Consider the following 27,522-nt stretch of genomic DNA (forward strand, 5'->3'; position numbering starts at 1 on the left):
TCCTCTTCTGACCCTTATAAGACACTTGTCATTGGATTTAGGGCCCACCCTAATCCAGAATGATCTCATTTTGAGTCCTTAATTACATCTGCAAAGACTCTTTTTCACAGGTTCAGGGGGTCAGGATGTAGACAGGGCTTTGGCTGCTGGGGGGCACCATTCAACCCATTCTAATGGTATATTTTTCCTTCTTTATTTTCAGTGTCCACCTTCTAGACTGTAAGGTTGGTGAGAGCAGGACACTGTTTTGTTACTTGCTGTATCTGGAGATCCTGGGGCAGAGCCTGGTACAGAGTTGGTGCTCAATAAGTGTCTATTGAGTGAAGTCTGCAGTAAATATTTTGTACATTTGCCTTGTGCTCATGTGCAAGAATTTTCTTAGGGTTTATACCTCTGGGACAAATCACTGTGTTCTGGAACACCTTCAGTTTTTTAAAAATGGTTATTTCACTTTATAATTCCACAAGTGGCACAGGAGGGCTCCTTGGCTTCAGCTCTTGTTCAACACTTGGAATTTTCAGACTTTTAAATCCCTGCCAGTCTGATAGGTGCAAAATTATCTCCTCATAAAGTTTTAGTTTTCCACTCTGGGGCTAGAACAGATATTAAACAACTCTTAATTAAGAGCATGGCAGCTGAATCTTGGAGTTCTTACCTGTCTCAGATCAAAAAAGTCTGGAACAATGAGGAACATGTGGATATATGAAGTGAACAGACTAGGGTTGGCTGAAAACTATGCTTGAGTTTGGAGTCTCCATTTCTCTGGTAAGAATTCACTGGTGTTCAGTGTTCCTTTTAAGGGGTGAGAGTTATCAGCCCACTAAGAGGAAGAGACAGCAGTCATTGTTTGGTAGGATTTTTTTCTGATTAGGTAATGACTCCAGGTATCTCCGAGGTTCCCTATGTCAGTCACCAGTTGATAGAGAACTTGGCTATGAATTTGAACTCTTGGAGAGTCCGTGAGTCTAGATAAGAGGACAGTGGGACAGTCTGAGATGGGACCCCTTCAAGGGCTGGGCTGCCTTGTGGAGGCCAGATGGCTGTGAAGTGTGAGTTGGGTTGGTGTGGGCGTGGGTGGGAGGGGCCATGACTTCTTAAAAGAGCAGCACAGATCCTGAGAGGTTTTCTGCTCATACTTGCAGAGTCGCCCCATGAAAACGATGCCCACTGAGGTGGGGTGGCCCATCCCACAGGGTGTGGAAGCAGCCACTGTGGTGGGAAACACATGCTGGAGCCTCTGTCTATAGTCACTGATCTGAGATAGAGCGGGTATTACCCCGTAGTCATATGTAAAGGGTGCAGTGAGCCAGTGACACCCTTTCTGTATGTCAGCTGCTCCTGACCACAGAAGGGGTGGGAAAGTGGGGTCTTACTTTTACAAAGCAAAAAAACCCAAAAAACAAAAAAACCCACCCCAACAATAATCTAATCAGCTAAGATAAGGAATCAACCCCTCCAGACTCAAAATGATTAAGAAAAATATTTCAAAGATGGGAGGATGAATTTCTATCCATCATCATTAGTGATGAACCTCACCCAAAATATTTATCTTGCTTTGAGATAATAAATGACAGTGTGATGCTTTCAGGGCCAACAAGACATCTTGAACTTTATTTTATCTTTATTGTATCATTTTTAACATCTTTTGAAAGATATTTTTATAATATACATACTATTATATTAACACAGGAATATATGTTCACAATTTATAAATAAGTAGATACATATTTGGGACACATGCTCAGTATAGTAAAGAGTTCTTCACAGGTAAGCATGAGAAAATCTTGACAATTTCTTATTTACAGAAGTAAAGCCTTTTTGGGTGTTTGGTGCATGTGATAGGCATTGCTAGTACTCACTGATGTCCTGACCTCACTCTTTCCAAGCTCGCAGGAGACTGTACTACCAGCCTCTCCTGGGTGGAGGAGGAGCCAGGCGACAGTTCTGTGTGAGAGCAGAATGGATGAGGCAGTTAGTGCTGGTACAAGGCCCTGCTGTCTCTTTCTTCCCTGGCTTGGGAGGAGGCCTTGTGTTGAAATTCAGGATTGAAAGATCAAAGCAGCTTGGTTCATGGGGTCACCACCTGGAGAGTTGCCCAGAAATGAACAAGTGAGAATGGGATTGTTTTCAGCCACTAAGATGCTGGGGCTGTTTGTTGTTGTGGCGTCACTTGCCTGTGCTGACTAACGGAGCAGCCATCCCAGGCAGGGCTCAGAGAGCTAGCTCAGATGAATGGTGGCCCCCGTTGGCCTGCAGTCCATTTATCAGTCAGATGGCCAGGGCAGTCTTGAACACCAATGAACAGGTGCAGCCACTGGCCTCTGGACTTATTTGGAGCCATTGGGAAACTTGCGGAGGGACTTCTGATCTGCCAGTGTCTACTGTGCAGGGAAGATGTGTGGTTAACCCATTAGGAGGCTGCTGTGTGAGGAAAGATGCTGTGCCCCAGTTCTATCTGGCATGGTTACAAGGGCTGCAGCACATCCTGCTCTCAAGTGGCTCATCCCAGGTCAGGAGTGACCTTTGTGGTGAGGCCTGATGAAGTCCCCTCACTAGTGTCAGGGCTGAGCTGGCTGCTGTGGGGTCTGAGCTGGCTTTCCTGGAAAGCGACATCAGCCTTGCTTATTGGTCAGAGAGAGAGACCAGCATGGGCAGAAAAGCACCCCCACCCCCCACCCCGGAGACCCCCCCACCCCAGCAACTACTGCACCGCTGCCAAAGAGCCCGTCCCCTTCAGAAGGGATAGAATGAGGAATGACCCCATTTTGCTGCTCCTATGTTTGTTTGGGGCCATGTTTTATGTTTTACAACATCATTCTGAGTCTTGATCCTGGGCCCCACCACTCTGTACCTGCCTCTCATCCAGTTCTCCTTCTTGCTCATGAATGACACCTCCATCCATCCTTTCCTCATGGGATGTAAAACAAGCAGCCCCGATGGTTACCTGTGGCGAGAACCTCATCATTCCTAACACACACTGAGTCACACAGGTGAGGTTAGAAGACAGTAGCTTTTAGCGAAAGACTGTTGCAACAGTCAGAGAAAATACAGGTCCAGAGAGACTGTCAGCCCAGGGTTAGATCTGGATTTGGAGTGGGTTTCTGGAACACAGAGAGGCCATTCTACAGAGGATCCTCAGACCTAGCCAACAGATGACGTTTTCACGGTCCACGGAGGAATGAGCCAGGCCCCAGAGCCTGGAGTCGTGATTTAATTCTGCATCTGCAGTTCCTTTCACCCTCTGGTATCTAGACCAGATACTAGGGCTCCACCCTCACCAAGTGAGGGTGCTTCCACCCAGAGCCCTGCATCTTCCCAATGTCCCAGGAACTGATTTAAAGAAGTCTCACTTCCAACCTCGTGCTCTCTAGTGTGTAGAAGATGAGGGGGCCGTGTGGATTGATCATATGGCCCCCTCTGCAGAAACCTTGCTCTTTATTCACTAAGGCTAGGGCACTGCTTTTCTCCTTAAAAGAAAAATAAGCTTCACTTTCTTCCGTCCCCAGTTGTTATTCTGTTTCTCTAAAGTACTGGCCAGCAAGTTCTCTTGGCTGGTGCTAATGCTGCGTGGAGGGGGCAGGTGTGGCTGGAAACACAGGGCAGGTGGGGGAGCCAGGTGTCTTTCTCTCACTCTGTCTTAGACTCCTACTTCCTTATTGGCTGGAAAGACACCTCCACTGCTATCCGTTAACGAACAACCCCATGACTCCAACAGCTGCTTAATATGGCCTTGCTTTGTGCCTAACCGGGTTGATAATAAATACTAATATCAATAATAACATAAAACAATATCAATACTCAATAATAAAATACAGCCGGGACACCTGTCTCCTTGGACAAATCCCTTGGCCATATCTGAGATAGGCTAATGTATCCAAGGGATTGCATTGCAGTCTGAAGCAGCAATCCGGTTACACTTGCTCTTCCCAGGAAATGCTTGTCCCTGTGTCCTCAGGAGCATGCTCCCTCCTCGAGCCTGGGGAGAGAAGAAGCCTGAGACCCCCCACCCTAGCAGCCACCATCAGGGTGAGCTCTGTGGTGCCTGGCTGTCTTTGTGCGTGTAGAAGGCGGCATCGTGATGGAAGAGTGGCCAAACTGTGGAGGTGGTGATGTCTCTGTTCCTTCCCTCGCAGTTCCCACCTTAATGAGTCCTCTTTCTGTGCTCGCTTCTCCTGCAGCAGAGGGATGCTTCTGCATCTCCCTAATCACTGCTGGGGAATGGCTACCCCTGTAGCAATGCCTCTTCTCACTGCTGGGCACCCACTGTGCTCCTGGAGGGACCTCCTTGAAACACAATTGTATCCTAACTGGTGGCAAGAGAAAGATGGAGTGTGACACATGCATCTGTCATTTTCTCCAGGGAGATGCCTTTATCCCATTAGTAACAGAGCATGTCATGCTGGTCACGGGACAACGTGAAGGGTCTGGGACTCTTCTGTGGGATGCCATGGACGTGTGTCTGGGGAGAAGACATTCTACTTTCTTGTAGAGCAGAGATGGGACCTTTTTAGGTGCCTTCCCCCACTCAACCCTCTTTTCTCCAAAGGTTCCACATGGATTACACCACAGCCTGGCCACCATGACAGCGGGCACCCCAAAGGGGTTAAAGGTTGCTCCAGGTCTCTGAGGGGCCTGCCAACACCCCTTTTCTGAGAACTGGCATGAATATCCAGTCTCGTCCAGTGTAGATGCAGGTGGCATGTGGTGGGATGGTCATAGTGATTAATTAATATCCCTTTAAACTCATCTTACAAGGTTGTTGATCTTATTGCTTTGAGTTGCCACGTCTGGTGGTGACACTCTACTCCCACTAGGAAGTAAGCAAACAGCTTGCTCTAAGTCCATCGGATACCTCAGGATTCATTCAATAAGAGCCAGTTTAAGTCCATTTGTTAAGCCTCACGGGGTCTTAAAGGGGTTCATTTCTTGTTACTATCAGGTTCTTTGTCTTGTTAAGGTTTCCTTCCAAACCCTGTTTCCCTACTAAGTTCTGAGTTGATATTTTATAGACTCTAAAGCAATAGAAGAGCAATCAAGTTGAACTTAAAAATGTTAAAACGTACTTACAAATAGAACCTTTACTTTTGGAGAGAATAGGCTATTAAGAAATGGATCTCTGCGGTTAAACGGTACTGCTGGGGGCTCTCAGGGATTAAGCTGCACGCAGAGCTGACAGGACATGTCATGAAAGGCACCTCCTTGTCCCTCTCTTCTTTCCTAGGCTGCGGGCTTTCACCCTCAGGAAGGAGGAGCCTGGGTAGCTCCAGTGTCTGTCTCTAATGAGCCTGTGTCCCTTGCTCCTACAGCTTGTCACATTCTGGAATGCTGTGACGGGCTGGCCCAGGAGGTCATCGGCTCCATCGGACAAGCCTTTGAGCTCCGGTTTAAGCAATATTTGCAGTGTCCTTCCAAGATCCCTGCTCTCCACGACCGGTGAGTAGCGCTGTGACACCGTTTGCAGTGACCTCTCTGCATTTTCTGACCTTTCCTCTTGAAAACACTTAAAAGGAGGAAACCACACAACTACCTCCCCGAGGAGTGCTCTGCACAGACACAGTTAATCCCAGGGCTTCCTGGGCCCGGAGACACCTGACTGGTGCTGGGCCATGGCTCAGGAAACTGACAGATGGAAGCCGACATATGGGCGATGCTCCCAATGTTTAGAAAAACATTTTCTTGAAACTATAGTGACAGTAGCCAAGGTTACAAAAAAAAAAACATTGTAATATGTTTTTGTTCTGTTTCTCCTGCAAGCACGTGATGTTTCCACATGTTGCCTCCTTGGGTCGGTGTCACCACAGGTTCTACCTGTCCCATTGTCCTTGTCCTCAGGGTTAGCCGAAGTCCCGATTCAGAGGCTCCCTTCGTGAGGCACTCCGCTTGGAATGACGAGCATTGATTCTGCTTTATTGGCTTTCATAGCTTTCAGACTTGATGGCCTGTGTGGTCCTGGGCAAGTTCTTTAACCAGTCTGGGTCTCAGCAGTTTTCTCTGTAAAATAGGAATAATAGTGGCTTGGCAGTATTTTAAGTGTTAACTGAAATAGTAAATGTAAACAGGAATTGTGAGATGTTTAGTTTATTATAAAAAATGTTCAGCGTCTACCCTTGAGATTCCTTAGGACATGAGAATATTCCATGCAGCATTAAAAAAAAATAATATGGGGCATGTTGGTTATTCAGTCACCTGTCTTATTGAAAGCCTATTACAATAGTGTGTTCACTGTCAATAAAACTTTATTTCTCCTGAATTTACTTTTTATGTTTTCTCCAACTTCTGCAGCCACATTCCAGGACTTAGTTGTGAAGGCAGTGCCTCCTCTACCTTCATTATTATGAAGTCTCCTTTCATCTCTCTGAAGCCTTCACCTTTCTTGAAAGAGAATTTTAATTTTTTTTTCCTTCATCCACTGGAAAATTTCTGTTAAGACATTCATTCTGGAGGTGCCTGTGAAGGCCCCATTTTTTCCCGGTTGATAAAGAAAAGGATATGAACCATCTATGGAAATTTCAAAAACACATAAAAAATTGTATATATAGTTTATGGATAAGTACATGTGTATAAAGAGTATAAAAACATGCAAGAATATTACATACCAACTCTAGGACATCTGAGGATGACAGGGACACGGGTGGGCTTTAACTGATTTTGTTAAGTGTATTTCCTCCCTAACATTTTATAACAACGGTGTTCCAATATACAAAAAGAATTTGCGGGGAACACCTGTATACCCACCATCTAGATTCTACCATTAGCATTTTACAGTTAATATCACGTATTTTTTCATCCAAAGCAAGTTTGACAAGTTTTATTTCTTTAAAAGAAAGGGATCAAATATAGCAAAATGTTCACACTTGTTTAATCTCAGTGGTGGATGTGTAGGTGGCTTTTATATTAATTTAGGCTTTTCTGTACTTTTGAAATGTTGCAAAGAAGTCAAATAAATCCTATTAAAATAATATGTCAAAAATGAGTGGGGGAAGTTAATTGAACTACCATGCTTCTCCAGAAATATACTTAAGGTATGAAGTCCTGTATATGTTTCTATATAATAAAGTTTGAAGAAGTTTTGGGGAAAGAGAATGAAGTAGAGAGATCTTATCTACCGAGAAAACTTTCAACCCAATATGCAAGTAATGGTATAACATTTCTAAAGCAGAGCAGGAACAAGGGGACCTGTGTTCCCTGATATCAGTCTCATTTTGTCTGACAAGCTGCTTGTTGTGTCCATTGAGCAGGTCTGAGATCCAGGGAGCAGGTGGGAATGCACCACCTTCTGTCCCAGCTGGGGAAATACTGGGCTGTGAGAGAATGCACTTCGCTTCCAGCTGCCATGTCCCTCTTCCCCTCCCTGCCCTGTTATGGGGACCCTGGACTGTGGAGGGCACTGGCCCATTTTCCTTCTAGATTTCCCAGGGGCCAGCAAAACAGGAGGTTCTATTTGTGAGCAGTTCTCCTTGGGTTTTCTGCTCACTTGCTCAGGCCATTTCTCTTCAAATTGGGCATGAGCTGGAGGTATGAGAATTGGCACAGTCAGCTTCTTTGTCTACATTCCTTGGAGTAGAGCTGGGGACAGGTGAGCGTGGAGTGAGTGGGGCAGCATTAGGTCCCAGCAAGCTGCCCCAGCATCTCAAAGTTTCATGTTGGTGGCACATGACTTCCTCTTTCCTTCTTCTCTTGCTGCTAGTGAGTGGATGGCTTTACTTATTCGTGAATTCTTTTTTGTTCATTGTATTAATTATTGGGGGAGAGACTCTGTGATCTGGATTCATCACCCATCTCCAACTGGAAATAAAAAATAATACTTTTAAATGAATGGGTTTTTTGGTATGGTATGATTTTCCTTAGAAGATTTTTTCCTCTGATTTTTCTTGCAGAGCTCCAAGGTTATTTTCAACACAAAACCAGAGAAGACAATGAAAGAGAATTCAAATGTAGCCAAAGCTCCATTTATTATTTTTTTTAAAAATTGATATATAGTTTATTTATGATAAAATTACCCTTTAAAAATATATAGTTCTGTGGTATTTCGTATTGTCAAAGATAGCACAAGTACAATCATCACCACTATCTAATTCCAGAACATTTTTCATCACCCCAGAAAGAAAACCCATACTCATTAGCAGTTACTCCCCATTTTCCAACCCCCTTTCCCCAGACAACCACTACTCTACTTTCTGTCTTTATTGATTTGCCAATTCTGGACATTTTATATAAATGTTATCATACAATATGTGCCTGACTTCTTTCACTTACTGGAATGTTTTCAAGGTTAATCCATATAGTAGCATGTATCAGTATGGCATTATTTTTAGGGCTGAATAATATTCCTTCGTATGCATATGTTACCTTTTGTTTATTCATTTATCAGTTTATGGACATTGGGTTATTTTCACCTTTTAGTTCTTATGAATAACGCTGCTATGAAGATGTGTACAAGTTCCTGTGTGGACAGATGTTTCAATTCAACTAGGAGCTGAATTGCTCAATCATATGGGAACTCTATGCTAAAATTTTGAGAAACTACCAAACTGTTTTCCAAAGCGGCTGTACCATTTTATATTTTTACCAGCAACGTATGAAAGTTCCAATTTCACTGACATTTGTTATTGTCCATCATTTTGATTTTAGCTATCCTAGTGAGTACAAAGTGGTCTCTGATTGTGGTTTTGATTTGCATTTTCTTGTTGACTAATGATGTCAAGCATCTTTTCATGTGCTTATTGGCTATTTGCATATCTTCTTTGGAGAAAGGTCTGCTCAAATCCTTAGCTCATTTTTAAGATTGAGTTATTTGTCTTTCTATTGTTGACTTGTATAGAAGTTCTTTATATATTGTAGATATGTCTCTTTTCAGATATATGATTAGCAAATATTTTCTCCTATTTTTTGTGTTGTCTTCACATTTTTTTGATAATGTCCTTTGAAGCACAATCATTTTTAATTTTGATGAAGTCCAATTAATGTACTTATTTTTTCTTTGGTTGCTTTTGTTTTGGTGTCATATGTAAGAAACATTGCCTAATCCAAGGTCATGAAGGTTTACGTCTATGTTTTTTCCTAAGTTTTAGCTCTTATTTTCAGGTTTTTAATTCATTTGACTTAATTTTTGTATATGGTGTGAGGTAAGAGTCCAACTTCATTCTTTCACAAATGGATATCCAGCTGTCACAGCACCATTTGCTGAAAAGACTATTTCACACATTGAATTGTCTGGGCATCCATGTTGAATTCAATTGACCATAAATGTATGGGTTTATTTATGGACTCTTAATTCTATTCCATTGATTTGTATGTCTGTCCTTATGCCAGTACCACATAGCCTTGAATAGTATAGCTTTATAGTTAGTTTGAAATCAGGAAGTATAAGTCTTCCACCTACATTCTTCTTTGTCAAGATTGTTTTCACTATTCTGGGCCCCTTGCAATTTCAAATAAATTTTAGCATAGCTTGTCTACTTTTACAAAAAAGGCACTTGGGATGTTATAGATATTGTCTTGAATCCATAGACCAATTTGAGGAGTACTTCCATCTTAACAGTATTTAATCTTCCAATCCCTGAACACAGGATGTCTTTCCATTTATTTAGAGTTTATTTAATTTCTTTCAACAGCGTTTTGTAATTTTCATTGTACAAGTCTTGCACTTGCTTTGATAATTTTTACTACCAAAAGAATAAATCTTTTATTCTTTTTGATACTATAATAAAAGGAATTGCTTGTTAATTTTATTTTTTCATTGTTAATGTATAAAAATACAATTGATTTTTGCATATTCATTATGTATCCTGCAAACTTACAGAATTCATTTATTAGCTCTAATCATTTGTGTGTGTGTGTGTGTGTATTCCTTAGTATTTTTTATGTACAAGATCATGTCCTGTGCAAATAAATATAGTTTTATTACTTCTTACTTCCTAATCTGAATTATTTTATTTCTTTTTATAATCTAATTGCCCTGGCTAGAATCTCTAGTACAGTGAATAGAGGTGGAAAGACAGGACAACCTTGTCATGTTCCTAATTTTAGGAGGTAAGCATTCCGACTTTCACCATTAATTGTGTTCTTAGCTGTGGGCTTTTCATAGATGCTTTTTCAGGTTGAGAAAATGCCCTTCTATTCCAAGTTTTTTGAGGGTTTTTATCATGGAAAAGTGTTGGATTTTGTCAAATGATTTTTCTGTGTCTACTGAGATGAGTATCTGGTATTTGTTTTTATTCTACTGGTATGACATATTACATTAGTTGATTTTTGAATGTTGAACCAATCTTACATTGCTGGAAGAAATCCCACTCAGTCATGGTGTATGACTCTTTTTGTATGTTGCTGGACTTGGTTTGCTAATATTTTGTTTTCAATCCATATTCATAAGAGATATTGGTCTGCAGTTTGTTTTGTTTCTCTTGTGGTGTCTTTGGTTTTCATATCAGGGTAATACTGGCATCATAGACTGAGTTTGGAAACTTCTGTCCTCTTCTATTTTTTTGGAAGAGTTATGAAGAATTACTGTTAATTCTCCTTTGGATGTTAGATAGAAACCACCAAGAAGCCAGCCATATGATTCTGTGCTTTTCTTGGGATGCAAGATTTTGATTACTAATTTAATCTCTTTATCTGTTACAGTTCTGTTTAGATTTTCTATTTCTTCCAGTTCTGTTTAGATTTTCTATTTCTTCTTGAGTCATTTTGGTAGATTGAGTCTTTGTAGGAATTTTTCCATTTCATCTAGGTTATCCAATTTGTTGGCACATGATTTTTAATAGTTTCTCTTATAATCCTTTTAATTTCTGTGTGGTTGGTAGCAGTCTTTCCTCTTTCCTTCCTAATTTTGGTAATTTGAGTCTTCTCTCTTTTTTCTTGGTCAGTCTAGCTGTAGATTTGTCAATATTGTTGATCTTTCTAAGAACCAACTCTTGGTTTCATTGCTTTTCTCTATTGATTTTCTACTAACTATTTTATTTATTTCCACCTTAATATTTATTATTCTTCCTTCTGCTTGCCTTGGGTTTAGCTCTTATTTTCTAGTTTATTAACGTAGAAGGTCAGGTTATTGATTTGAGATTGTCTGTTATCATATAGGCATTTATAGTTCATAAATTTCCCTCTAAGCACTGCTTTACATTCAGCCCATAAGTATTGGTATGTTGTTTTTGTTTTTATTCATCTGAAAGTTTCTTCCAATTTCCCTGTGATTTACTTTCTGATCCATTTGTTATTTAAGCATGTGTTGTTTAATTTCTACATATCTGTGAATTTCCCAAATTTCTTTCTAGTACTGATTTCTGCTTTAATTCCATTATGGTCTGAAAACATACGTTGTATGATTTTAATCTTTTAACAATTTTGAGTCTTGTTTTGTGGCTTAACATATGGTCTATCCTGGAGAATGTTACACGTGGACTTGAGAAAAATTTATATTCTGTTATTGAATGGAGTGTTCTATAGATGTCTGTTAGGTCTAGTTGATGTATAGTGTTCAATTTTCTATTTCCCAATCTTCTCTCTGGTTGTTCTATCCATTATTGAAAGTGGGTATTGATGTCTTCAAATATTAGTACTGCATTATTTCTCCCTTTGATTCTGTCAGATTTTGCTGCATATAGTTTAGGGTCTGTTGTGAGGTACATATAGCTTTATAATTATTGTATCTTCTTGACTGGTTGCTCTTTTATCTTTGTCTCTAGTAAACATTTTGTCTTGAAGTCTATTTTGTCCGATATTAGTAGATTTACCATAGCTCTCTTTTGGTTACTGTTTGCATGAAATACCTTTTTACATCCTTTTACTTTCAACCTAAATCTTTAAATCTAAAATGTCTTTCAATCTAAAATGTGTCTCTTGTAGAAAGCATATAGTCAGATCACGTTATCTTAAAAATCCATTCTGCCAATCTTTGTTTTTTAATTGGAGTGTTTAATGTATTTACATTTAATGTAATTACTGATAAATTAGGATTTTACCTGACATTTTGCTAGTTTTTTCTATATGTGTTATGTCATTTTTTTGTCCCTTTGTTTCTCCATAACTGCTTTCTTTGGTGTCAAATAAATATTTTATGAGTGAACTCTTTTCATTACCTTGTTTTTTTTTCTTTTTTTTTAACTGTCTCTTAAAAGTTATTTTCTTAGAGGTTGCCCTGGGGGTTACAACTAACATCTTAATTTGTAACAATTTAATTCAGATTAACACCAATTTAATTGCAGTAGTATACAAAAACTTTGCTTCTATGTGGCTCTATTTCTCCACCTTACATTGTGCTGTTATGTTATGAAGATTCCATATTTATACATTGAGTGCTCATCAACACAGGTTTATAATTATTGCTTTATTCAGTTGTCTTTTAAATCAGAGAGGAGAGGAAAAGAGTTATGGACAAAAACTACATTTATACTGTTTTAATATTTGCCTGTGTATTTAACTTTACCATTATCCTCTATTTTTTCATGTGACATGAATTATTGTTTAGTGGCTTTCATTTTAGCCTGAAGTACTTCCTTTAGTATTTTTTCGTAGTGCAGATTTGTTAGTGATGAATTTTCTAGGTTTTTATTTATCTGGCACTGTTTTAACTTTTGATTCATTTTGAAGGATAGTTTTGCTGGGTACAGGCATACATCAGAGATATTGAGGGTTTGGTTCCAGACCACTGCAATAAAGTGAATATCACAATAAAGCAAGTCACACAAATTTTTTGGTTTCCTAGTGCATTTAGAAGTTATGTTTACAATATACTGTATTCTATTAAGTGTGCAATAGTATTATGTCTAAACAATAATGAACACACCTTAATTATCAATACTTTATTGCTAAAAACTTTATTGCTAGCCATCATCTGAGCGAGTTGCAACCTTTTTGCTGGTAGAGGGTCTTGCCTCTGTGTTGATGGTCGCTTACTGATCAGGGGGTGATGATTGCTGAAGCTTGGGGTGACTGTGACATATTCTTAAAACAAGACAACGATGAATTTTGCCACACTGATTGACTCTTCCTTTCATGAATGATTTCTCTGTAGCATGTGATGCTGTTTGATAGCATTTCCCTCACAGATTTATCTTCAAAATTGGAGTCACTCCTCTCAAACCCTGCCACTGCTTATCAACTAAGTTTATATAGCATTCTAACCCTTTGTTGTCATTTCAACAATCTTCACAGCATCTTCACTAGGAGTAGATTCCATCTCAAGAAACCACTCTCTTTGCCCATCCCTAAGACGCAGCTCCTCATCCATTAAATTTTTATCATAACATTCCAGCAAGTCAGTCACGTCTTCAGGCTCCATTTCTAATTCTGGTTCTCTTGCTATTTCCACCACATCTGCAGTTACTTCCTCAACTGACGTCTTGAACCCCTCAAAGTCATCCATGAGGGTTGGAATTAACTTATTCCAAACTCCTGTTAATGGTGATGATTTTACCTCTTTCCATGAATCATGAGTGTTTTTGATGGCATCTAGAATGGTCAATCCTTTCCAGAAGTTTTCAATTGACTTTGCTCAGATCGATCAGAGGAATAACTATGTATGGCAGCTACAGCCTTATGAAATGCATTTCTTAAATACTAAGACTTGAAATTGAAGTTACTCCTTGATCTATGGGCTGCAGAATAGATGTTGTGTTAACAGGCATGAAAACAACATTAATCTCATTGGCATCTCAATCGGAGCTCTTGGGTGACCAGGTGCATTGTCATTGAGTAGTAATATTTTGAAAGGAATCTTTTTTCCAAGCAGTAGGCCTCAATAGTGGGCTTGAAATATTCAGTTAACCATGCTGTAAACAGATGTGCTGTCATCCAGGCTTTGTTGTTGCATTTATAGAGCGTAAGCAGAGCAGATTTAGCATAATTCTCAAGGGCCCTAGGATTTTCAGAATGGTAAATGAGCATTGGCTTCAACTTAAAGTCACCAGCTGCATTAGCCCCTAACAAGAGAGTCAGTCTGTCCTTTGAAGTTTTAAAGCCAGGCATTGACTTCTCTCTAGCTATGAAATTCCTAGATGGAATCTCCTTCCAATATGAGGCTATTTTATCTGCACTGAAAATCTGTTGCTTAGTGTAGCCACCTTCATTAATTATCTTAGCTAGATCCTCTGGATAACTTGCTGCAGCTTCTACATCAGCACTTGGGGCTTTACCTTGCTCTTTGATGTTATGTAAATGGCTTCTTTCCTTAAGCCTCGTGAACCAACCTGTGCTAGATTCAAGTTTTTCTTCTGCAGCTTCCTCATCTTTCTTAGCCTTCATAGAATTGAAGAGAGTTAGACTTGCTCTACATTAAGCTTTGGCTTAAGGTAATGTCGTGGTTGGTTTTATATTCTATCCAGACCATTAAAACTTTCTCCATATTAGCAATAAGGCTGTTTCACTTTCTTATCATTTATGCGTTCACTGGAGTAGCACTTTTAATTTCCTTCAAGAATGGTTCCTTTGCATTCACAACTTGGCTAACTGTTTGGCACAAGAAGCCTAGCTTTTGGACTGTCTCAGCTTTTGACATGCCTTCCTCACAAAGTTTAATCTTTTCTAGCTTTTGATTTAAAGTGACAGACATATGACTCTTCCTTTCATTTGAACACTGAGGGGCCATTGCAGGGTTATTAATGGGCCTAATTTCAATACTGTTGTGTCTCAGGGAATAAGAAAGCCAGAGAAGAGGGATAAAGATAGGGGAACAGTCAGTTGGTGGAGCAGTCAGAACACACATTTATTGATTAAGTTTGCCATCTTATATGGATGAAGTTTGTGGCACCCCAAAACAATTACAATAGTAACGTCAGAGATCACTGATCACAGATGACCATAACAAATATAAGAATAATGAAAATGTTTGAAATATTGTGAAAATTATCAAAACGTGACACAGACACAGGAAGTGAGCAAATGCTGTTGGAAAAACGGCACTGAAAACTTGCTCAGTGCAGTGTTGCTACAAACCTTCAATTTGTGAAACATGCAAATTGTGAAATCTGTGAAATGCAATGAAGTGAAGCACAATAGAACAAACTATGCCTATATAGAGTTCTTGGGTAGATAGTCTTTTTCTTTTGGTACTTGGAATGTGACATCTCACTGCCTTCTGGCCTCCATTGGTTCTGATAAGAAATCCACTGTTAATATTATTGAGGATCCTTTGTATATGATGAGCTACTTCTCTCTTGCTACTTTCATGATTCTTTCTCTTTGGCTTTAATCAGTTTGATTATGAGGTGTCTAGGTTTGAATCTCTTTTGTTATTCCCCATTTGGTGAGACAGCATTGTCATGTTTGATTTTTTGTTTCCTTTAGTTCTCAGAACATATTGAAAGTAGCTAATTTAAAGTCTTTGTCTAGTTAGTCCAAAACCTGAGTTTTCTCAGGGACAGTTTCTGTTGATTGCTTTTTTTTCTTGTGTGTGAGCCAAATTTTTCTGTTTCTTTGCATCCCATAATTTTTTGTAGAAATTGGAAATTTTAAATAACGTGGTGTGACAACTCTGGAAGTCAGATTTCTCCCCTCCTCAGGATTTGTTGTTGCTGTTTGTTGTGGTTGTTTGTTGTAATGACTTTTCTAAACTAACTTAGTAAAGTCTGTATTTTTTGTCATATATGGTCACTGACAACTCAGCTCAGTTCATTTATTAGACAGCTAATGACTGAAAAGAGATTTCCTTAAATGTCTGAAACCATTAAGTCTCACAGTTTTTGCTGAGGGTTTCTGTGTGTGTGTTGGGGCACTCCTTCAACACTCAGGAAGCTGACAACTCTGCGTTAGCTTTTACTTCCTGCTTGTGCAAAGCTTCAAAGTCAGTCACAGGTGAGAACTAGAGCTTTTTTACATCTTTTCTGAGCAGGAACAGAACCCTGGCCATGAAAACAGCCCTCGTATACATGTAGCCTTCTAGATTGCCAGAATTATGTCAAAGCTTATTATTTCCCAGCTTTTCTTTTAAGCTTTCTGATTAGCTCACTCTTTACCCCAAATGTTATCTACTGTTTCAGGGAGCCACAATGTTAAAGAAGTGCTTCTAATTGTTTTTGACAAATGACCCTGGGGAAGAAGCTATGTTCCCTGGACAAGCTCTGAATCAGGTCAAATAAAGACAACCTTTGGAGTGGAGGATTCTGGAGAATGACCAGAAGCGTAATAATGACTGTTCTCTGGGAATAGGGCTTTGAAGGAGCCTCAATGCTCTTTTGCCCCCTCCCATGGCTATTAGGCTGCTGGTTTTCACTGTGACTGTGGGATTTGGGTTTTTAAGGCTACCATGGAGATGACAATAAAGCAAGTTAAAATGCAACAAAGCTGTTGTTCTGACAGCAGTTTGTGGTTTTTTGTTTGTTTTAATAAACATGCTCTAGGTTGCTACAAGCTTCTGGTTAATTTCCAGAGTTATGAAAAAGTTGATTATGAAACTTTCTTTGCTAGCTTTCTTGTTGCTATTACAGAGGAGAGAATTTTCAGAGGTCCTTACTCTGCCATTTTCCCTGATGTCAATAAATCTCCATTTTAAAGTTAATTTTGTTTTGGGTAAATTTCATAATGTACTAAAATGTGTGTCTATGCCTTGAGAAACTGGTTATCCTTACATATAAATTATATTTTTCCTTATTAAAATGTAATTTTAAAAAAGGAGTTCTTTCCTGTTTCAAATATGACCAGAATTTCCTAAAGGGTAGAACTGTGAATAAGTCAGAAATATTTGGCCAAACCACTCATCTGCTTTATATATATGCCTGAGACCTGGATGGTTAAAGGGGCAGTGACTAAACTCTGCTTTCTGGGTCAACAATTACTAACATTAGATTTTTTGGTTTTGACTGCAAGCTCGACTTTTGGCTAAAGTCCCTGAAAATCCTCTTTTAACAGAATGCAGAGTCTAGATGAGCCCTGGACTGAAGAGGAGGGTGACGGCGCAGACCACCCGTACTACAACAGCATTCCAAGCAAGATGCCTCCTCCAGGGGGCTTTGTAGATGCTCGACTGAAAGCCAGACTCCATGGTCCTGACACAGCCCAGGTGAGTCTTATACCTTTTCCCTTGGATGGTGGCTAACTGAACTTTCCTTTTGCTTTCTTTAACTTTATTTTCAGGTCCAGACAGAAAAACTCACAAACTTTTCCCCCTTGAATTTCACAAAGCAGAGAAGTAGGGGAAGCTTTTGTTTCAACGTCAAATGCCTTGGAGCTATATTGTGATTCCTGAGTCTGGGAGTTCCCTCTTCATCCTAGCACAAATCCCATTCTACTGTGAACTTAATGAGGAAAAGAGAGAGTTCAAGACTTCTAAAAGGCCTGGGGTGCTTTGGGTTCTCTGAAAGGAGAGTGGATGTAAGCCTTTAACATGAGATTTTTTTGAGTTTTTCTGTTTTGCGCATTTCCCTGATTTTCCCTCTAACTCGAAATTCTAGTAAGGCATTCGTTTTCTAGAGTTATGGTATCTCCATGATATCTCTTCGTTATAGGGAATTTTTTGATGTCACCTACCTTATGTGAATGACAATGACACCAATGAAAGTGGCAAATAACATTGAAACCAAGTGTCAGTAGCTCTAACACTGAGAAGGAATCAGCAAGGTGGACTTGCCAAGGCATGAATGGTTATGGGTGTATGTGCTGGGTGGGAAGTATGTCCTGACACATAGATAATCTTTAACTGAAATCTATTTTAGGTCATGTTGAGTGATGTGGCTACATGTAAAAGAGCTCAATTTATGGTCATACTTAAGGAAGGGATGTGGGGGGTAATGAAAACAGGGGGCATTTGTAGTTTTGATGAGATACAGCCTCTTTCTCACACCCACACAAACTTATTCCCCAAATCTTAATGTCAACCGAGAGGCGTGAAGGGAAAATTGGGTGTAATAGGCATGCAATCCATTGGCCATTGAAGGCCCTTCTACTGTACTATGGCTTTTAAAGATGCAGAAACAAGAAGAGGATGAATTTTTCACTCTGTGTATTTATATATGTCTATAGTTTGCAGGAAAAGAGCAAACTTACTACCAGGGGAGACACTTAGGAGACCCGCTTGGCGAAGACTGGCAGCAAACACCTGTCAGGCAAGGTGAGAGGCAAGGTGAGGTGAACAAGAAACATAAAAAATACTTTTTGAAAGTGACATGCTCCCTAGTGGGTAGTTCCTCTCCTGTGGAGTGGCAGAGTGACCCACTGGAAATACCTGCTGTGGGTGTGGCTGCAGGTTCCCAGCCAGATCATACAAATAGAAATAATAGCTGTCGGGCATGTCTGAGGGCACACATCAGATGACGTCGCCCCTGGCACCAGGACCAACTCACTGCCCCCACCCGCCCCAGTGCTTCCTGCACCCTGAGACTTTCCTCCTAAGGCCTTTCTCTGGCAGGAGGGCTTGACTGCCCAGGGTCTGAGGAATTCACCTCCCCAGGGACACCTGCACCCATTTCAAACGGGGCTGGCTTGGGAGACTGTGGGGCGTGCTTTGTGTTGTCCCTCAGCTCCCCAGCAGGGCTGAACCCCGGTGGCTCCCAACAGTAGCTTGTAGCTTTCCCTTCCTTGCCTCACCCCTGCCTTCCCTCTCCAGGGTCAGCTTCAGGAAGAGTGGAGCAATGCCGGCCCTTGGCAGAGATAGTACCAGGGATACAAATCCCTCACAAGCCCTGGGTCCTGTCAGAGGACACTTCCACCTCTTATTCAACCTCTTAGCACGCACCTAACTCCCACATTAAAAATTATATGGCTATTGAAGGACCATTTAGTTTAAACTAACCGCTAACATGTCTCTATTCTCTAGACAGTTATTTCTACACATACATATATGTGTGTGTATGTATACATACATTTTTGAAGTCCCTTTTAATTTTAAACTTTTTCCCACCTCAAACATTTCTATAACTTTCAATAGCTCTGGGGCCCTGACTACTAACTGTTCAGGGCCTGGAGGAGATGGAGTGACAAATGAGCTAAGATCCAATGTACACTTCTGGGTATAGAAATTTACATTTGTTGGTTTAACATTAAGGCTTTTCCATTCATTATTGACATTTGCTCTGGCAAGTAATTGAATATATATATATATATATATATATATATTTTTTTTTTTTTTTTTTTTTTTTTCTTTGCGGTACGCAGGCCTCCCACTGCTGTGGCCTCTCCCATTGCGGAGCACAGGCTCCGGACGCGCGGGCTCAGAGGCCACGGCTCACGGGCCCAGCCGCTCCGCGGCATGTGGGATCTTCCCGGACTGGGGCACGAACCCGTGTCCCCTGCATCGGCAGGTGGACTCTCAACCACTGCGCCACCAGGGAAGCCCTTGACAATATATTTTTAAAATTTCCCCCAATGAAAGAATTTCATGTCTTGCCTGCCCCAGCTGAAAGATGACCCATCCATACTGCCCAGCCAGTAATCCCAGCCAGTAATCCCTAAAACCCAGTCAGTACACCACATGGTTCTATCTCAGAATAGGATGGAAATAGCACATTAAAGTTATAACTTTGCCAGAGGCACTTTTTTTTTTAACATTTTTCATCTTTGTTCTATACACATTTAAAAAGTATTATACAGCAATTGTGTACATAGACATATAACTGCTAAAGATTAAAGGAGACACATTACTTACATGAGATATTTACTCTATTGAAAATTCATCAGGTTTATTTGAAAATGACATCTTTTTTTATGTTCAAGTTATTCCAGCCAGATCAAAAACAGACAATGGAAGAAGTTCACCAGGGCAAAAATGAGCCTTACACAAGTTCTTGTGTAAAGAGAATAAATAAATTTCAAGTTCTTATTTGTAAGCAATAAATATATTTTCCATAGAACAAATACAAATGTTCCTTATTGATCTGCTGGCAGCCATTTCCCCTAAATGAAACTGAACTCTGGGTACCAACACCAGGGAGGGTGTGTCTCCCTGCCCCCGACTCAGCACCTGCCAATGTCTGAAGTGGGAAAGGGCTGTCATCAGCAACTTATTCATTGGGCTTTTGATCTTTTTAAAGATTAGTTTGTAAAGTTGTTTTTACAGTCTGAATTGTCTGCAGTTCATACAGACATCTGAATGGAAGATAGTCATCACTAAGCCATGACTCGTAGCGCAGGAACGACCAGTGATGCATAGAAACCACGTCCGGGGAGAGGAGTAGACACAGCTCAGGAATTTGTGGAGATGCTCTCCAGAGACGGGATTTTCGCAGGACACCTGCATTCTCACGCTTACAGGCCAGAGACAGTGGTGCTGCCAAAAGTCCTTTAGTGGGCTCTTAGGAAAGCTTCTCCCAAAGCCCTGAACCCACTCTAGCCAGATGGATTGAGCTGACTTCCACAGCCCACCACCTGGAGAGGTGACCTCTCTCCAGGCCCAAGGCAATCTTGAGAGTGTCTGTGGAAGCCTGTTAGAAACAGTGATCCCATACAAAGAATGGGATAGTGGCTCAAGCAGGGCGACACCCTTCATTCGCCTCAGGCAACAAGAGCAGGGACAGCTTGACCCTGCCTTAACAGAGTCTTGGTCCAGCTGGGAAGTCCCACGAAGGCACAAGCCTGACTCTGTTTTAGAAGGAAGGTGCCTCATTCATTAGGAAGTAACTTTCTAATAAAATGGGGTCACAGCACCTGCACTGCATTTCTAATGGAGTTAACATATGAAGCATTCCCCTACACTTAAAAAAAGAACAATGAAAATAAGGCCTGTTGTTCTTCTGCTCAGTTATTTTGATCTCAGGCCTTTGTAAAGGGGATGAGGAGGCTGAGGCAGCTTCTGCAGCAGGTGTGCCCCCCCCACCTGCTCCCCCCAGCCCGGGTCAGAGGCGCCTAGGGTCTTGGTAAGGCTCCTAACCTTCACGGCGTCCATCATCCTTGGCCAGTAGGTCCCATTTTGACAGGAAGGAGTGGAGAGCATCCTAGCAGAGTACAACAGGGTATGAGAGGGTCAGAGAGGAGACTTAATGGATGGGCATCTGAAGCAAGGATCTTCCTATGAATGGGCTAAAGGAACTTTTCTGTGAATCACTGGGTAGCTTAACATGAATAGCTTTACGATCAGAAGAGAAAAGAGGGCTGTTTTCTTGTTGCAGGGTCCTTGGACATCTACAGCATGCCGGAAAGGAAATCGCATGTGACCCCTACGGGAGAAGCCCCCACCTATGTCAACACCCAGTGCATCCCGCTGCAGGCTGGGCTGGCCGCGGGCAGCAGTGCAGAAAGCAGCCCACGGAAAGACCTCTTTGACATGAGTGGGTTTCCATCTGCCACTGGATTTTTCTCTTTTGAGGCTGTTTTTTTGCATTGTCTTTTGTTTGAAATCTGTGCAATTACTGAATTTTCTTCTGGTGGGGTTTTGATGAATGACACTGATTAGCTGTATTTTTCTGGGTTATGATTGAGCTTTTCAAGACTTTGAATTTGGCCAACCCCTGCTTTGGAATTACAACCTTCTCTGCAGTCCAGAGGCAAAGCAGCTTCCCCCTTTTTTTTTTTAATTAATTAATGTATTTGGCTGTGTTGGGTCTTAGTTGCAGCACATGGGATCTTCGTGGTGGCATGCGGATTTCTCTCCAGTTGTGGCATGTGGGCTCCAAAGCACACGGGTTCAGTAGTTGCAGCATGCAGGATTAGTTGCCCCACGGCATGTGGGATCTTAGTTCCCCGACCAGGGATCGAACCCGCTTCTCCTGCATTGGAAGGCGGATTCTTAACCACTGGACCACCAGGGAAGTCCCCCCACCCCCGTTTTATAATTGACTTTGCTCTTGAAGATCGTATTGGGACAAATGATATACATAAATGCATTCATTTATTTATTCACTTAGGTATTAATTGGATATTGTGTGCCAAATACTGTATCAGTTTTAAGGATGCCAAGATGAAATGGCTTGGCCCCTGTTTTCATAGAGCTCTTAGTCTGTTGAACAAGACTAACATATAAGCAAGAAATTGTAATATACCCTCTTGTTTGCCTACATACACTCACTTTCCCTCTCACTTTTTCTCTTTCTCTCTCCCCTTCTTCCTCTCTACTGAACACCTACCATGTGTCAAATACTAGTCTACTTACTGGGGATATACAGGAAAACCAAATAGACAAAGTCCCTACTCTCATGAAGTTTAAATAACCACCATGTGTTACCGGTAGTGACAGGTACTCTGATGAAAAATAAAACGGGATAAGAAGAGTAACCCCAAACTCCTGTTGATTGCACTGTAGTATGATGTGTACCATAGACCTCTGTTTGGCATATAGATTGGGAAAAATAAATCACCCGTGATTAATGAAAGTGTAAATTGTTGTTAAGGAATTTTGAAAGAGCTTCCCAAGCTCACAAACAGCTTTACATCCCCAAATTTCTTTTTCAATTTCCTTGAGAATTTTACAGGCTGAAGAGGGAAGGAGAGGAGACTAGCACTTAGTGAGTTTCTACCACGTGGCTAGGTGCTTATTATTTTATTTAATTTTTGCAATAGTCCTACGGGTAGATATTATTATTATTACCATTTTATAGAGGAGGAAACAGAGAACCCTAGAGGTTTGGTAACTTCACTGCTGGTTCACCACATACAATACATACCTGTTATTGTATGTGGGTTAGGACAGGGCTGAGTGCTTTTATAAACAGGCTGCACCATGACAACAAAAGTCTATTTTTCCCCAGAATGGGACACTGGACTCCCATTCTGATTTTAAAAATCACCAGAGCCAGAAGAACTGTAGAAGCATCTAGTCTAAGCTCTTCATTTAAAAAAATGTGGAAATAGCCTAGGAGGTATGAAGCAACTTCTCAAGATGCAGAGCAAAGTGGTAGCTCCAGTTGTAACGATATCTCCCAACATCAGTTTAGTAGTTGTATTTATGGTCAGACAATTTTCACTGTTTAATTTAGTCAATATACCAGTGACTCTTGGCCCCAGAGCCTGAGGAGAGTTAGATTTGGCTGGGGTTTGAGATGGGAAAAATGAAAGCCAGACCTCCCTTTTTTCATCCATCAATTTCTACTCCTACTCCCAAAACTAGAGAAGGGGAAACCGAAAGTATAAAGAGCCCTGGAGAGGCTAGTATCTATTGAAAAGTACGGAAAAATAGACCTAGCACTCTGTGTTTATCTTGAACCACTATAGCTAAATAATGATGGTGGTAGTGGTGCTGTTAGTGATGGTAATGGTACTGATGGTGGTGGTGATGCTGATGATTGTGGTGATGGTGGTGATGGTGATGAGGGTAATGATATGGTGATGGTGATGATGGTAATGGTGGTAATGAAGGTGATAATAATGATAAGATGGTGATAGTGGTGTTGGTGATGATGATGATGGTGATGATGATGTTGATAGTGATGGTGATGATGTTGATGCTAGTGGTGGGGCTGAGGTGATGGTGATTATGATGGTGATGATGATGTGTGGTAATGGTGATGGTGGTGATGATGATGATGGTACAGAAACAGAATACAAATTTTCAACTACTCCAGGTAATCAGGGAAAAAGTAGAATAAAAAGAGAAAATCTACGAACATAATTTTAGCCCATAGTTTTAACCTCTTTTTTGCCCCAAATCTGTAAATCATTTAACAAGTGTCAAAATGATTTAGTTTTGGTTTCATTTATTCACCTCACTTCTGCCCATTCTCTACCACCATTTAGCAAACTGGTCTGATTTTACAGCACTCACTGAATATTTATGGGTACAAACTATGTCCCAGGAACAATGTTGGACTAGAGGGATGTTGCTGTGCCCAGGAGAGAACCATTCTTGTTCTTGTGGTGCTGGCATTGTAGTAGGTTGGCAGTGGGGTCCTAGATAATCATCACAACACCTTACACTTGTGTGGCACTGGGGGCATTTTTCAGAGTGCTGTTGTACATATTGCCTTGTTTGAAAATCGAACATTGAGATTTAATTAGATGAGCCTGGTGACTTCTCTTACCGCTGATATTTGTGGCTCTTAGAGCCATGGCCTGCAGTGAGAAGTATGTTCTGAAGGGCATAAAATCAAGCTCAATCTCAAACACTCACACAAGAGCCTTTTTCTACAGGGAAACAAGTGAAGGTCAAGGGGAGGTAGAGCTCCTAGCCTGGGGCAAGTCACACAAAATGCACCCAATAAATGTCAGTTTTCTTCTCTTTTAAGAATTCACCTAATACAAAAATTTTAAAAGAAACATTTGTTGGGCTGGGTTTCAGTTTTGCATGAAATCAAAACCTTGCAACTTTGTGTATTTTCTTTGGTATTGGCAGGTTTTTATTCAGAAGAGAACACATTTGTTGAAGAGGCTAGCCAATATTCCAGAGAAAGTAGATGGCATGTAATATTCATGGCCTCTTGCAGCGTGCAAAAATGGAGTCATTCTAACTAGTGAGGCAAAGGGTGTGCTTGAGTCTTTGGCACAAGACACAATGCCCAGCTGTCTTGGGAAAGCAGACTCATCAGAATGAGTCATGCCAAGATTTGGGCTTTGCTTTCAAATGCTTGTTATGATGAGTCTTGTTGTATTACCAGCCAGTCATTTTTCTCTACTTCTTTTTTTTCTGGTAGAAGTTGCCTTTGCATTTCCAGCCCTCACATTGTACTGTTTATCATTTGTTCTCCTTGGGATTGACGTGTTGCTGGCAAATGTTGTTGGCAGAACCTTTTGAAGATGCTCTCAAGAACCAGTCCTTGGGGCCTGTGTTGAGCAAGGCAGCCTCCGTGGAGTGCATCAGCCCCGTCTCACCCAGAGCCCCGGATGCTAAGATGCTGGAAGAGCTGAAGGCAGAGCCTTGGTACCAAGGGGAGATGAGCAGGAAGGAGGCAGAGGGGCTACTGAAGAGAGATGGAGACTTCCTGGTCAGGAAGAGCACCACCAACCCAGGCTCCTTTGTCCTCACTGGCATGCACAATGGCCAGGCCAAGCACCTGCTGCTCGTGGACCCAGAAGGCACGGTGAGCACAGGTCGGAGTGTGGCCTGCACTGGGCAACCTCCCTCCGACAGTCTACCCTGGGTCACTGCACTGGGGACCACTTTCCCTCCTCTACTCACATATGCCTGCTGAGTCCTGACGGTCACTTCTTCAGGGCCCTGGAGACCAGGCCCAGAGGACTTATGCTTTCAGGCCAGAGCCAGGCTACAGGAGCCCATGGTCAGGACCCCCTGTGCAAGTTACAAAACTTGGAAATCCCCAGGGCCTGGGTTGAAAGGTTTAATTCTCATGTTCTTTAAAATAAATACAAAAACTGAGAAAGTTGTCCTTTCAGATATGTTCATAGTGGACAAAGAAGTACAGGGCTCCTGGGCTTTTAATATTTACCTCAAATATCTCTACAAGTTGAATCACCAGTTTTTATTTGCAGGTTATAAAATGTGATGAAGAAGTAAGTAAGCCTCCTATTAATTAGTCTCTTGCTTTCCCACCCAGAGAAGTAATACCTCATGACAGTGATTTTGGCACTTCCTGGCAGTACAGTTGTGTCTGAATAATTCTATGGGGTTGACTGAATATACCATCTTTCAGTCAATAAATAAATTTGACTTCACCCTGGCACAGTCCAAGAATTACTAAGTTTAATAAATATAGTTACCTTAGCCTAACCATTGAGTAAATTCCAGGATTGTTGTTTAAAATTTTTTTATCCAGTGAAAACAAAGCAGCAGGTAGAGTTATCTCAATAGTGGTTAAGAACATGGCATTTAAAAAAAAATGTATTGAAGTGTAGTTGATTCACAATGTTGTGTTAATTTCTGCTGTACAGCAAAGTGACTTAGTTATGCATATATATATATTCTTTTTCATATTCTTTTCCATTATGATTTATCACAGGATACTGAATATAGTTCCCTGTGCTATACAGTAGGACCTTGCTGTTTATCCATTCTATATATAATAGTTTGCATCTGCTAAACCCAAACTTCTAATCCTTTCCTCCCCAATCTCCCCTTCCCCTTGGCAACCACAAGTCTGTTCTCTATGAAGGACATTGCATTTTTTGATTGACAGGTAGGGATGAAGACAGTCTTCAGTTGAACTTGGACAGAATTTAACTGTTTGTGTTTGGGGAAAGAGGCAGTGTTACCTGAGATGATTTGTTGCCTCAGGCGTCTAGACTAAGTTGCCTGCACACCTCAGCTCCCTAGACCTCTGCACCTTCTCTTCTCTTCCATTCTCCAGCTGGGCAACCACTTCCCATGAATGTAACATATATCCAATTCACCTTCTTTCGTTGTGTGGATTTTTTTTGCATATATGCACACCAGGGAAAATACATATTTTGTGTTTGTGTGTTTCAGAAATTTGCAAACAAACATGATGTTATTCCACAAATCATTTCTTTCTTTTTCCCTTCGGTACATGTTTTTAAGATCTGTCAGTAGTGCCTTCCATATACTGAATTGTTACTTGGGTGGGCCATCTGGGGCTCACTGGATACACCATCTGCACATCACTTCCTGAGCTCTCTTGTGAAACATTGAAAAACTGAAGGTGCTGCAAACCTCGTGCCTGTTTCCCCTGCACCTGGGATGGTCTCTCTGGGGCATATCCCAGGAGTGTTTGATCATAGGGTGTACATACATTTAATGTCATCAGGGGTTGCATCTGCATCCAGAATGGCTGGGCTACTGACATGTGCAGCAGCAGAGTGTGAGGGTCCCACACCCACCCTTTCTCTATCTAGTTTTGCTAATCTGGTGCGGGTGGGGAGTGAAGTGATGTCTCATTGTTTGCTGTGCAATTCTTTGATTGCACTTTAACAGGTTTCTCCATAAATTTTATGTTCCTATCTTTCCTCCATGTTTCTCTTTTAATCTTCTTATTGGGTTTTCTTGAGTTTATTCCAGCAATAGAATCTCCATATGTACTCTCCCACATCTTCACCTATGAGACAGTTTTGTCTGTGACATTCTTCATCAGATAAAAGTCTTTTTTTGGGGAATGTAGCTGAATCCATCAATTTTCCCCTTTATGCTTTATAGTTTTGAGTTTTAAAAGGTTTCTCACCTACAAATCACAGATGTACGGTACTATATATTTTCTCCTACTAGCTTTATTGTTTGTCTTTCACATTTACCTTTCAATTCCAACTGAAGTTACTTTGGAAGATGATATAAGATAGGACCCAACATTTTAAAAATCGCCATGTAGTGAGTCAATTCTCCCGTCACTATTTACCAAATAATTCACCTTTTCTCTGTGGTAGTGATGCTCCCTCTATTACACACTAAGTCTCTGTGTCATGGGTCTGTTTCTGGACTCTCAGTTTTGTTCTACTGATTTGACTGTCTGCTTCTTGTGCAAGTTCCATACTGCTTTAGTCATTACAGCCTTAAACCGTCTTAATATCTGGTGGTGTGCGTCCTTCCTCTTGAGTCTCCTTTTTATAAGTTGTCTTAGCTATTCTCAGACCTTTATTCTTTGTACTGATTTTAGATTCAGTTTATTAAGTCACCAAAAATACATGCTGGGGTTTCGATAGGACTTGCACTGAATTTACAGATTAATTTGGGGCAAGCTGACATTTTTCAATATTAAATAATCACCTCCATGAACATGGCATGTCTCCACTTATTTAGTTTTAAGATGTCTTTTGTTAGAATAT

The 27,522-nt window shown here is 40.9% G+C and overlaps 1 protein-coding gene across 1 annotated transcript in view; it reads left to right on the forward strand.

The window, feature by feature from the left end:
- The window catches only part of SHC3 (SHC adaptor protein 3), a 145,111-nt gene that overhangs the window by 95,687 nt on the left and 21,902 nt on the right, over positions 1–27,522 (forward strand). Inside the window, exons 7-11 of the mRNA XM_019936230.3 lie at positions 5,307–5,433; positions 16,843–16,993; positions 17,953–18,040; positions 21,033–21,191; positions 24,577–24,872. Of these exons, the coding sequence (XP_019791789.1) occupies positions 5,307–5,433; positions 16,843–16,993; positions 17,953–18,040; positions 21,033–21,191; positions 24,577–24,872 (821 nt within the window). The remainder of the gene's footprint in view (positions 1–5,306; positions 5,434–16,842; positions 16,994–17,952; positions 18,041–21,032; positions 21,192–24,576; positions 24,873–27,522) is intronic.

Source organism: Tursiops truncatus, chromosome 6, assembly GCF_011762595.2.
Source record: "Tursiops truncatus isolate mTurTru1 chromosome 6, mTurTru1.mat.Y, whole genome shotgun sequence".
Lineage (NCBI taxonomy): Eukaryota > Metazoa > Chordata > Mammalia > Artiodactyla > Delphinidae > Tursiops > Tursiops truncatus.